We start from the raw sequence: 13,647 nt of genomic DNA on the forward strand, positions 1-13,647 counted from the left end.
TGCACTGAAGTTGTCTGAAAAACCTTTAGCCATTCCCATAGTTTCATTTGAGTCCATATTGTTCTAAAAGGACATAAGCCAGTCCCAGGGTTTTATATGGGCCCACATTGTTTGGAAGAACCTTAAATCATTCTTATTATTACCATTTGTGTACACAATGTTTTGACATTTGGATATACCTTTACACTTGTGAACCTTAGTTCATTCCCTAAGTCTATTGAAGCAACATTGTTTTGAAAAACATCAAGCCATTCCAATTATTTTCATCTGTGTACACAATGTTTTGACATTTGGATGTACCTTTACACTGGTGAGCACATGTAATTATATTTTTAGGGGTTACTCATTTCATTTATCTGAAATCATGTCAAGTTCTACGGGGGTAACTGATTACGCATTGAACTACATCCTTTAAGTTTTATTAAGGTTCACATTGCACTTGAGCACACAACGTTATTTAGTTTCATGGGGTTCACATTAGTCTGAAGAACCTGAAGTTACTTCTAAATCTCATTCCTATATACATTTGTACATTGTTCCTGAGCAAATTATGTCAACCTCTGAGTTTCTTTGTATTTGTGTACAGAGGTTATTCTGTTAGTGGTATTTGTAAATACTCTTTTCTTGAACACTGCTTTTAAATATCAACCTCTGAGTTTCATTGTATTTGTGTACTAGAGGTCATTCTGTGAGCTTTATTTGAAATGACTCTGTTCTTGAACGCTTTGCTTTTAAGTGTTCTTAAATGTCAGTGTCTAACCTGTTACATTATTTGTATCTTTCAATTGGGCCATTATGCTGGCAAGACATTTCTGTATGTCCACTATGATAAAAAAGAATTATGGTCACCTTCTCATCATTTTTTTTAACTTGAATATAGTGTTCAGTTTTATCAAAGAATTGAATCAGACATTGATATTTAGATGAAATAGCTGTCAAATTTACACTTAATTTGTTTGCTGTGATTGTCTGGAAATAGAATGCATTGTAAACCACTTTAGAATAAAGCACGTTATTCTCACTCTTACACTTTTATTTATGACATAATTTGTCTGCAAATCTTATACTATATTACATAATATCTTTCAATCGATAACTTTAGACTTGTGAAAGTGCCAGTATCAATGATATGGAAACTCTGTATTAATCAAACTATCCTTCTCACTTTTATTCACTTGATATGTAATATACAAATTTGTGGATGTATACAATTTCTTAATATATATTGACATTGTTAGACATATTGATTTGGAGATCTTCATTTGCCTGTGTCATTCACTGGACATTTGAGAAAATGATGCTCTTCATTTGGTATACACCTTATGGCTATTTCTCCGCCATTACAGGACATCACAAAGGTTTCCCATAAAATTTTGATAACATATAGAACATATCTGTTGCAACAATGGAAAAGTGATCGTTGTATGATGTCCATAGTTCAAGCGTCGCAGATTTCCAAATAGTGATAATTGTATTAGATTGACATGAATATTACATACAGCTCAAAAAAATTGTAGGACAGCGTTTAAGGATCTGTTTGATTAAATCTAACCATGTTGAAGCTTGTCTAAATATGAGTTTTGAACTTATTTGCATAAAAGTGCCAAGAGTGCTGAAATTTGAACTAAAAACCAACAATCAATAAGTCAATCAATCAAATCACAAATAGTTTTAATGTGTAGAGAAAAAAAAAATTTAAATACAAAAAAAATTTCAGTGTTGTTAGGTTGCTGTCTCATTGATATTAACCAATAATCTACTATTTAATAAATTGTATTGTTTTTTAATTTGATTTTTTTGTAAACAATTTGTCAGTGTGGAAGTAAATATGTTATGCAATCTTCAACTTTATTGTTGTAAATGAAAGATTCTTTCACTGGATTTATTTTGTCTAATTGATAATTTTTCACTTTTATTATTATTTTTTTCTTACAACATAGACTGAACAATCCAACATACTTATTGTTTATTTTTGTTTTGCTGTCATATTATTTTGTGTGTATTTTATAATAACTTAAGTTCATATATATTATTTTTATTTTTGAATTAATTTTTGTTGGATTGCATTCTTTAAAAGATTTGTGAAACTAAGGAGCCTTCAAAGAAGAGTGCTAAGGAAATTCAACCGATCTTGCCATGTGACAAGTATATTGTACATTTAAGCCAATCAGAGTTGATTTTAGAGGCGACCAAGGTATCAGTGTCTTGCACCATGGCAGATATACACCAGGCACTTTGATTGGATGTATTTATATAATCTCTCACATCTATTATGCATGTTTCAAGTTAACAAAGCGTTCTATTTTGGCTCAGCTTTTTACAGTCTAAAAATATATATTTTTTGATAATGAATGGCTTGATATTTTTATGAATGAAAATTTTTTATAATAACATCTCAAGAATCTATTTTGATAAATTTCTGACTAAATGGCTTTATTACTGTCTCAATATTTTTAACTTTAATTCAGAATGGGGATCGTCTGGCTATGATTCTTCTACATGATATTTATTTCTAACTGGCATTTGGGAACTGCTTTAAGAGCATGTTATAAATTGTGAATGCCTTTACAAATAATAGTACCTCAGTTAAATATTCAGTGTTTTGAAAATTTCTACAGAGCAGTATAATTATTGTTAATTGTCAGATGTTACAAGCAACAAAAAGTATAAGATTTTCTAAAGCTAATTTATTGAGTTTATCGTATAGTATTTTCAATTGTACATTAACAATACATATTGTGTATGAGAGCCATTCAGGTTATAAAAGAAACAGTACTGTTAATCACAAATACTCATCATCGGGATAATATTTTGGTGCCAGAATCTTAAGCAATTGTTTACAAGCTCTTGTATTTTCATTTCTCACCCTTTTATTTCAGAATAGTATTTTTAGGATTTATGATAAATATATTTTAAAACAGTTTTTCAACAGAAGTCTTTTGACACACTGTGCACTTGACCAACTTTTGATTACTTTTACTCTTTGATATTAACGTACCTGTCCAATTTCAATGGCTGTCTAAGTTGTCTTCAATTTTTGTTTGTTTTAGACATACAGAATTTAATGATTTTGTGATCAACACCAAATTTTACAAGTCCCTGTAAAATTCCTTTACAAATTTCATGACCCAGGCTGATTAAGGACTTTGACACATTTTATTCACGCTTGTTAAAGACCATATGTTGACCTGTAGATATCTTTTTCTTTGTGCCTTTGGGTTGCTGTTTTTATTTTATTTAAGATCCATTTCACATCACAATCACTTACCTTTTTTTTCCAATCATTTTTTGATTGATTTGCTGGTTATCATTATTTTTAAACACAAAATGCTGTAGAATACACAAAATACCTGAAACTTTTTTTATTGTCAAAATGATTGATGAAATTGCTTAAATATATTTTCTCTGCTGTCTTTATTGGTATATGGCTATTTCAGATTCCATTTTAAAAGTGAATTTATCAATAAATACATGTATTAAGCATAAAAACTGACTAAACAATTAGTAGTGACGCTTCCGTATCCAAATACTTCTATCATCTACATTAATCGCTCATATGTGACTGTATGTTTGATGTATTATGTTGAAATAATGAGATGTGAAATATAAATATCCATATATGTGACAAAATAATACACACATTTTCTGTACATACAATGAAAATATGTTATTATGTTTTTGTAATGTTGTATATTTAATTATTTTTGTCCAACTACTAATATTTGATATGAATCAATAACAGTTAATATTTTATCATATCCATCATGTTTTTCTTTAGGCTTTTGCATGGTTCAGTGATTTATTGGTAGAACATGCAGAGATATTTTGGTCCCTGTTTGCTGTAGATATGGATTCTGCCTTAGAAATGCAGCCATCAGACACATGGGATAGCTTTCCTTTATTCCAGGCACTTAATGACTATCTTAGGAATGATGGTAAAAATATTTTTATCATTTCTTCACTTATAAGATCACTAATAGGACCTATCTAAAACATGGTCAGATTCTTTACATTGACATTTGAATAAAAATCTATGTAGAAGAATTTAAAAAAAAATATGATTTTCAGGTAAAGTTATGACTGTTTGTTGTTGATTTCATGTGCTTTCTATACAAAGATTAAAAAAGAAAAAAAATGTGATATGATTTCAGTGATGACACAGTAATTAACAGGTATTATATAGATCACCTTACAGCCTTCAACAATGAGCAAAGCCCATACCAAATAGTCAGCTATAAAAGTCAGAAATCACAAATTTAAAACAATTCAAACGAGAAAACTAATAGCCTAATTAATGCACCAAAAAAAGGAACGAAATCTAATGTAACACAGCAACCAAAGAGAACCACTAAATTACAGGCTCCTGACTTGGGACTGGCACATACATACAGAATGTGGCAGGTTTAAACATGTTAGCAGGATACCAACCCTCCCCTTATCTGGTACAGTGGTGTAACAGAACAACCCAAGACCCAACTATAAAAATCAGTTGAAAAAGGCTTTACCCATTAGATGGATACAAATTGAAATATATATAGCTAAAACATACGGACGTGAGCAGGTACTTGTACATCTCAACAACGAAAGAACAATAAATACAGATCTGAAATGTTCACCTATTATGAGAGAAATCAATCATTAATATTTTAGAAAATGAAAGAGATAACGGTAAAGGTATGATTTTTTTCTCTGTTTTTTTTTAATATTCCTTATGTTGGTGGTGCTATTGGTTTATGGATTGGGTTATTTACAATATAGGTCCAAGTTATATGCAAAATTTTACCAAAATCTGTGTGACATTTACTGTTCCTTTAACTTATATGATGATTTTATAAACCATTAGAATTTTAAGATATTATCTTGAAAACAATTAAGGAATGACTGTATTATTTTTTTTGTCTATGAAGAAATAACATAAAAAATGTGGTGCACATTGAATAACGCGCGTAGCGGGTTATTTAACTGTGTGCACCACATTTTTTATGTCATTTCAAATAGACAGAAAAAATATTACAGTCATTTCTTATAATTTAATTCTAAATTCCATTTTAAACCGTACAAAACCATGAAAAAACGTTGATGACATCACGGTCACATGACTAAATTATGTCTATGGGCTGATAACAAAATAACGTCAACCAATCAGAAGACACGTTTCATCCAAAATTAAATTATTAATGGATAAAGAGAAAATGACTAAAGCAAAATGAAATCTACAAACCATTCCATTTTCATTTATTTTGCAGAGAATAAATTTGATTGTTTATAGGATGTCAATTTGATTTTTCTTGGAAAAGGCTTAGAGCAATTTTCCAAGACCTCTTTTTGTCCTGATTTTTACATTAATATCATTATAACTTATCTTTACCAGATGAGTAATTCATTTGAACCTTTAGTTTTATAGTTCCAATATGACAATACATTTTGTTCATATGGCAAACACTGTATGATCCTGTTAACTAGGCATTCTCAGAACTGCTCCTATCAATTTAAAATCGATTGAACAGTTGCATTTGGTTTCAAAATATTAATTTGTCATCAATACAAATATACCATCATACAAAATACATAATTAAAATAGGATTGCATTTTTATTGTGGTTGCATGAATAAATATGTGCTATTTCCACTATTGTTATTTCAGAGAATTTATGTGGAGGAAAGTTTCATTTACACTTAAGGAATGTATTTGCTCCCCAAGTTGTAAGATATGTAGACCTGATGGAGTCATCAATAGCCCAGTCTATACATAAAGGATTTGAGAAGGAGAAATGGGAACCTCAGGGGTAGGTGTCAATTATAACTCATTTATAAAAAGGATTTGAGAAGGAGAAATGGGAACCTCAGGGGTAGGTATCAATAATAACTCATTTATATAAAGGATCTGAAAACAACATGTAGAAGCCTCAGGGTTACATATCAATAATAGCTCCAAAAATAAAGGGTTTGAAAAATTTAAGTAGAAACTTCATGAAAATGTTGAGTACAGCTCCTTTATATAAAGGATTTGGAAAGAAAAAAAAGAAACTTTAAAGAGGACATAGTAATAGCCCTTGTATACATAAAAAGGATTTGAAAAGAGAAATAGAAACTGCAGGTGAGCATATCAATATTAGGTCATACATATAAAGGATTTGAAAAGGGGAAATAGAAACTTCTGGGAACATATGCGTTAATAGTTATAGCTCTTAGATATAAAAGATCTGAAAATAGTAGTAAAAACATCAGGGGAACATATCAATGTTAACACCTTTATATAGAGATTTGAAAAGGAGAAGTGGGAATACATTGTATATCAATAATATGGTTAACACAACATGTTATATGTTTTTCAGAAATGGCTGTGCAACCTCAGAGGATATGCTATGGAAACTTGATGCTCTACAATCATTCATACGAGATCTACACTGGCCAGAAGAGGTGTTTGCTGAACATTTAGACCATAGGTTAAAATTAATGGCAGCAGATATGATAGAAGCTGCAGCCAAAAGGTATATTTATAACCATTAATAAATTAAGATGTTGGGTAATTGTAAATACACAGCAACCTAACAATACCACTTTTTCAGTTAAAAATTACATCTTAGAGTCAACATTACTTAAAAATACCTAAACTTATTATGATTATAGTTTTATTATACTTTAGACCTTATCAAAATTGATTATATATATTTTTGTTTTCCTTTTGACGTTTTTCTTGGAAATTATAACCCTCCTTGCTATGAAGAAACAATCTAAGCAAATTATTATGAAACAGTACAAATCAAGAAGGGTGGCAAATACATTTGTCATAAGTTTGACTTACCGACTTGAATGCAAAAGTAGGAATCAGAAACAAGCAAAGTTGCTTATACTGATCTGTCTCCTTCTGTGTACATGTTTATTGGACTATGTTCATCCGGCAGGGTTCCTCTGAACTTTTAAGTTATTTTCATGGTCCATTGGTTAAAGTTGTGTTCTTGGATACCGGTAAGATGTTCTCATGGAAATTTGGGAAATTATTGAATAATGTATTAAATATTTTTCTTATTTCAGAACATTAAAGGCATTTGAGCAGTGGCTAAGAAAAGGTGGTAAAGGCACAGATTATGTTATATACTCAGAAATTTGTGTGATGATGAATGTTATCATTGACTGTAAAAGTAGGGTAAGTACTATTGATGAAATACAAATGCATGGTAACAGCCTTACCTCAAGTCAAGCCAATTAGTGGTTAAACCTTAGGCAAGTTTAAACCTATAGCAACATTTTTAAATGATTTTTTACTTACATTGCCGAAGGGAGAAGTGGGCATTCTTTTTTCAGGTCTTAACCTCTATCCTTTTTTTACATCCTGTCTATGTTTAAAGATTTTCTTTAAAGTAGCTTACCATAAATTTGTGGTCATAAACCTGATACTTAGTACTTCCATTTATTTGATGTGAAATTTTGATATGCCATATTACAGTTTTGACCCATGATTTTAAAGTTCACAGGGGCCTTTGTTGTTGAGTGGTCTAGGTAGTCAAACTTCTGAATCACTAGCCTGTCAACACTAAGGTTATGAGTTTGAATTCCACACGGCAGGTGCTCTTGAATCTAATCTTAATGAACTAGGATTTTCAGTTTTCGAACTGAATGTTGTGGTTCTTTCATGTTACTCTAGCTTCCTCCTGCAATAAAACCTGACAGCCACAAAATAGGAAAATAGTGATAAAAGTGGTGCTGAACATCAATCAATCAATCAATCATACTTCAGAGTACATTGGAATTTGATAGTCCAAATGGACCAGTATGTCCTATGGTCACATATTCTTGTTTAACTTCTTATCTCACAGCATTTAGGGAAACAGCAAAGATTGGTCTCATTGAAATAGAGTAAAAAAAGAAATATGAAGAGGTTGACCTGCTTCTTATGACTAATTTTCTAGCACATTACAGATTCAAAAAGAGTGTTACTTTAGTTTGAAGACTCTTGATAATAGATTGATCTAAGAGGAACATGGCAAGGTTGTTATTTGACCTTAAACAATGACTAGACCTGTGTTTCACAAAGGAATCACAAAATTTATTTTGAATTTTGTTATTGTTGTGAAAACCAGATCTTGTACTCAAATTATAACCAGAAAACTGAACAAGGTTATAGAGACAGCATTTATTAACTTAAAAGTTGATGGCTTGAAATATGTAGCAAATGAAATAATAATTTTGTATTCTAGAAAAGTGAAATTATTGCCAATACGAAACATTTCCCAAACAAAATTTTACTACTTATCTAATGTTGTCTGTTTATATTGTAGGCATTACATTTATGTGCTCTTGACAGTGGAGAAAATATGGTAAGCTTAATTCACAAATTTTTAATGCAGGTTTTACAAAAATGGGTTTGTGGTCAGCATTTTACTATTTACTAACTTAAACTGTTAACTGATAAACAAATATCAGTTACATTAGTTGCAAAGAAATACAGTGCTTTTCCAGTAATAACTTATATTTTACATTTGAAATAAATTTGTGTTTTTCTCTTCTGACACTATACAGCCATAAGTCTTGTCAAGATGTTGTCATCATCAATCAATAAAAAAAATGAGAATATAGAAATAAGATATTCCTTTTTGCAATATCTACATGATCTACTTAAATATCAAAATAATGAAGTTGTGATAAACAGCAATGATAACTCAGATATGAAGCATTTGTATGTCTATTCTTGTTTCTGTTTGCAGCATCAGTACCACACAAAAATAGAGGAATTCCTGGAAAGAGTTCAAGCCCAGATGGTTAAATGTTTGATTGAAAAGGTAAAACAAAACTTACTGGCACAATTTCATTATAAATTGTCCCTGTAGAAAGTTTAGTGTGATTGTAATCTCATTAGGGAGTTTCAAATTAAGATTCTTTATAAATAATGGATTAGCTTACATGCAACACCATTATTTTTTTCTTTTGGGGCAGAAATAATGAGAGAGAGAAAAAGTCTAAATTAATGATACAGTCAACTCTCATTATCTCGAAGTCAGTCGGACCAGAGGAATATTTCGAGACACTGGTAGTTTGACTCAAACTAATACCGGAAGTATGACAGAACAAGGGAAACAACTCTTGCTTTGCTGGGTAAGGCTAAAATGAATAGATTATTCAATCAATTATTTTGCGACATTTATTTACCATAAAAGCTTGATTTTTTCATCTTTATCTATCTGTACTTAAAGACCGTTTTCTTCAATTTATGTTATACCTTTAAGAATATTTAGTCATGATATACAGGGTTGCTTATTTTAGTCTGTTTATCAAAATAATGCCTAAATAACTTTGAATATTGATATTGTTTTTATAAATTTCAGTTATTATCAGTGATGGAGTCAGTCTTAAGTAAACTTGCACGGTATGATGAGGGCACCTTCTTTTCTTCAATTCTATCATTAACAGTGAGTTCTTACTTACAAATAGATTAGATATAGTAAAGATTTAGGTAGATTCGATCATTAATAGTTAGTTATTACTTACACATATATTGAATTTAGTAAAGATTTAGATAGATCACCCTCTTTATTTTCTGTTTTATTGGTGAAAAAGGCACAATGAACTTATTTATTAAAAAAAAACTACAATACTTTTAATAAAAATATTACATGTATCATGATGGGATGTGAAAGATGAATATACTGTAAATTCAGAAATTTTTGCGAGGTTTTTATTACATGTATTGCGAAAAATGCGACAGAGTTGTAAATGCAATAATTTAAACTCGCATTTTGAAATGTTTTATATGAATTAAACAGGATTTTTCTCAAAATCATAATAATTAAAATGGCATTTAAGTCTAAAATGACAAAATCGCAATAATAAATGCACACAATAATTTCTGAATTTACAGTATATGATTTGCCCTTGAATTTTAAAACTACGTTATGTGAGTTATTGGAATACTTCTATATAAACCTTGTTGCACAATTAAAAAGAATATGAAGTAATGTTTTGATAAAGTTAATATGTGGTTGATAACAAAAACTAATGTTTGCTTATGTTCACTTTTTACAAGTTCCAAAAGACCAAAACAGAGCTTTATAAGAAATCTTTTATATATTCAGTATCTATTTTATGGAATAACTTACCAATATCCCTGAAAAAAAATCAACCTCAAGTACAAGCTCATTCAAAAAAGATTTAAAAAATTACTTGATGGAACATTAAGAAGCTGTGCGTTTTTTATATGCATAATAATTTTCACACACTTACTCAAACTTATGATATTGTTGATGCCAATACTATACATGTCATATATGAATTTGTAACTTTTACCTGTTTTGAAAATTGTATATGTCATAACAATTTTTATGCCCCACCTACGATAGTAGAGGGCATTATGTTTTCTGGTCTGTGGTTCCATTCGTCTGTCCAGGTTAAAGTTTTTGGTCAAGGTAGTTTTTGATGAAGCTGAAGTCCAATCAACTTGAAACTTAGTACACTTGTTGTTTATGAGATGATCTTTCTAATTTTTAAGCCAAATTAGACTTTTGACCCCAATTTCACGGTCCACTGAACATAGAAAATGAAAGTGGGAGTTTCAGGTTAAAGTTTTTGGTCAAGGTAGTTTTTGATGAAGCTGAAGTCCAATCAACTTGAAACTTAGTACACTTGTTGCTTATGATATGATCTTTCTAATTTTCATGCCAAATTAGATAATTACCCAATTTCACGGTCCATGGAACATGGAAAGGGATAGTGTGAGTGGGGCATCCGTGTACTTTGGACACATTCTTGTTTATTTCATTATTCATGTATGTGTGTCTGTTTGATATTTTGTAATTGTTTGTTATATTTCATTGTATTTCATGAGGGCCTCAGGGAAGATTAGCTTTATAGCTAACTGTGTAACCCTCTTTAAATGAAGAATTATTATTATATTATTATATTATTATTATTATTCAAATATGGAGAAGTGTATGATTATCAAAGAGACCTCTATCCATTGAGCACCAAGTAGACTAGGGAAATAGTAGGGATGATAAGAGAGACCTCTATCCATTGAGTACCAAATAGACTAGGGAAATAGTAGGGATGACAAGAGAGACCTCTATCCATTGAGCACCAAGTAGACTAGGGCAATAGTAGGGATGATAAGCAAACAAATCTCAATACAAAAAGACAGAAAACATGCAAATGTAATTGTACAGCCAAGAATGATTACAATGGGCATACTTAGGCGTCATTATCTTAAGTTGAGTTAACCATTTTGATCTTTTGAACAAGCTTACAGAGCCACATATTATGTTCTATGTGTTGTTTATTCACAATAATTACATTTTCAGAAACCAGTAAATGAGCTCGGTAAATCCTATGTAGATTTTATGAGATGTAGTCTAGACCAAATAAGACAAAAAATAGCTGATGAATTATTTACTTTGTCAATATTTGAGGTATGTACTCAATAAATGATCCAAATTTAAGAATGTTCAAAGTAAGTATGACACTTGGGATGTTTTCTTGTAAAAATTAGTTAATCTGGGGATTCTTGCAAGTAAGACAACTAACACTTCTCTAGCTTAGTTCAATATGGATTATTGTTAGCTTTTATTTTTATTTTTTATTTTTAAGGCTTTCTCCCATAATCAGGAAATTCTTGATCAATGTCATTTGCTATCTGTATGGATTATGACAGGTTTTGTTCATCTAAAAGAAAGTCTAGAATATTTAATACAATATTAAATGTATCTTGTATACTATACAAAGTAGTAAGCTGTGGAACAGTGTGGTTTAGATAATTATACAAACATTCTTTATTTGGTTAAGTGCACATATACATGATTTGAGTAGGCCACATTTTTATGCCCCATTTATGGGCATTATGTTTTCTGGTCTTTGCGTCTGTTCATTCCTATGTCCGTCAATCTGTTCAGCCTGCTTCAGGTTAAAGTTTTTTTGGTCTAGGTAGTTTTTGATAAAGTTGAAGTCCAATTAACTTGAAACTTAGTACACATGTTCCTTATGATATGATCTTTCTAATTCTAATGCCAAATTAGAGATTTTACCCCATTTTCACAGTCCACTGAACATAGAAAATGATAGTGTGAATGGGGCATCTGTGTACTTAGGACACATTCTTGTTTTGTGTTGTGGCCAGTCATATAAAATATCATTACAAGAAATAACATAAAACTCTTATTAAATACTAAGCAATTAATCTGAACAGATAAAAAAGGAAAAAGCATTTTTCAAGCATTACAAAGTAATAAGTAAGAGCAAAGGTTAAAGATAGATAAATCAGTTTCTTTTTATTTCAGCAATGGTATACAAGTCAAATGAAAATGACTTATGATTGGTTGTCAGACAGACTAGATCTTTCACTACATCCATACCAGCTTACTTGCATCATGACTATTAATAGAGTGAGTTTATATCTTTTAGTAATTTTAGTTAAATGTCAGATTTGCTTCTGTAAGGTGCTGAAATTTGGTATTTTAAGTTGATATCCCAACTTTAATGGATTCTATTCCTATAATACAAAGTGGTTTCCAGGTTTTGTCAGTGTAACTTTGCTTAGGCTCTGCTTCATCTTAATAGAGTCAGGTGGAGTTAAATTCATGTGATTCATTTAAAGCGCTGAGGAATGAAGTAATTATAACATGTTTAGGTATATCACAAACAAATATGATTTGACAAGTTGCTGGTTTCAACACCAATAACGTGAATCAGACAACTGATATCATTTATCGTGGATTCATAATTATTCACTAGAAATCAATTTGAGGGGTACATGTGAACCATGAATTTAACTGTCAAATGAATTAATAAAAAATTTAGGAATGTATGCTGACTTTGGCAAAACCAAGATATCAAATAATCATGAAAATGCAAAAATTAATATCCTTGAAATTAAATTAATCCAATTCAAAAGAGTTAGTGTGGCCTATAGTTATAAAATGTGTACTGAATATTCATCAGTATTAATTTTGTAATATTATTCTATTTCAGAAATGTTATTCAGACTTTGAACTTCAAGGTGTATTAGAGAATATATTAAATGATAAAACCTATCAGAACATTTGCAAAAGGCTACAGGTAGGTCATATTTAATTATATAGATTATTCATTATGTATTTAACATCCACATCAAATGTTGTGTCCAGTGTTCTCCCCAGGCTGTTTTAGCGCTGTGCTTTTCAGCGCTATACTATTTCTGAATGAATTATTTCCATTGTATTAAGTAACTCTGCAGGACCAGTCTAAAAATTTTTACAAATGGCGACTTTGAAAGATCAAAATAAACAAAGATTTAAACATTGACATCTATTTTTTTTTAATTAAAAGAATATATAGAGGCATTTATAAATGACATGAGATGAATGAATTGACTACATTTACCAACGACACTCACAAACTTGTTTTACGAACTTGGAACAAACGATGATTTTAAAAGCGATAAAACACAGGGGTTTGTTAAAATTTGCCAGGCTTACTATCCATACGTATTCAGAAAATGAGTAAGTCTTTGAAGTATTAACTATCACCTATTCGAACTATTAATTGTTTAGTCAGCAATTCTACAGTAATGAATTTTACCATTTGAAAACAATTGTCGATTGAGAGGATACGATTAGAAAAACAAACCCAAAGCTAATACGACTTGAGAAATTCACTTTCTCAAAGTCCAGCTTGGATGAAGCCA

At 30.4% G+C, this 13,647-nt stretch overlaps 1 protein-coding gene across 8 annotated transcripts in view; it reads left to right on the top strand.

The window, feature by feature from the left end:
• The window catches only part of LOC143045747 (calcium-dependent secretion activator 1-like), a 64,222-nt gene that overhangs the window by 44,918 nt on the left and 5,657 nt on the right, over nucleotides 1-13,647 (top strand). For 2 of the 8 annotated variants that reach the window (XM_076218468.1, XM_076218485.1), the window contains 12 exons: nucleotides 2,078-2,194; nucleotides 3,779-3,935; nucleotides 4,651-4,674; nucleotides 5,644-5,785; nucleotides 6,335-6,490; nucleotides 7,035-7,146; nucleotides 8,279-8,317; nucleotides 8,705-8,779; nucleotides 9,323-9,406; nucleotides 11,291-11,398; nucleotides 12,263-12,367; nucleotides 12,954-13,040. In XM_076218468.1, coding sequence (XP_076074583.1) covers nucleotides 2,078-2,194; nucleotides 3,779-3,935; nucleotides 4,651-4,674; nucleotides 5,644-5,785; nucleotides 6,335-6,490; nucleotides 7,035-7,146; nucleotides 8,279-8,317; nucleotides 8,705-8,779; nucleotides 9,323-9,406; nucleotides 11,291-11,398; nucleotides 12,263-12,367; nucleotides 12,954-13,040 — 1,206 coding nt within the window. The remainder of the gene's footprint in view (nucleotides 1-2,077; nucleotides 2,195-3,778; nucleotides 3,936-4,650; nucleotides 4,675-5,643; nucleotides 5,786-6,334; nucleotides 6,491-7,034; nucleotides 7,147-8,278; nucleotides 8,318-8,704; nucleotides 8,780-9,322; nucleotides 9,407-11,290; nucleotides 11,399-12,262; nucleotides 12,368-12,953; nucleotides 13,041-13,647) is intronic. The other 6 variants (XM_076218490.1, XM_076218499.1, XM_076218476.1 and 3 more) reach the window with 3 other exon arrangements.

Source organism: Mytilus galloprovincialis, chromosome 1 (genome assembly GCF_965363235.1).
Source record: "Mytilus galloprovincialis chromosome 1, xbMytGall1.hap1.1, whole genome shotgun sequence".
Classification (NCBI taxonomy): domain Eukaryota; kingdom Metazoa; phylum Mollusca; class Bivalvia; order Mytilida; family Mytilidae; genus Mytilus; species Mytilus galloprovincialis.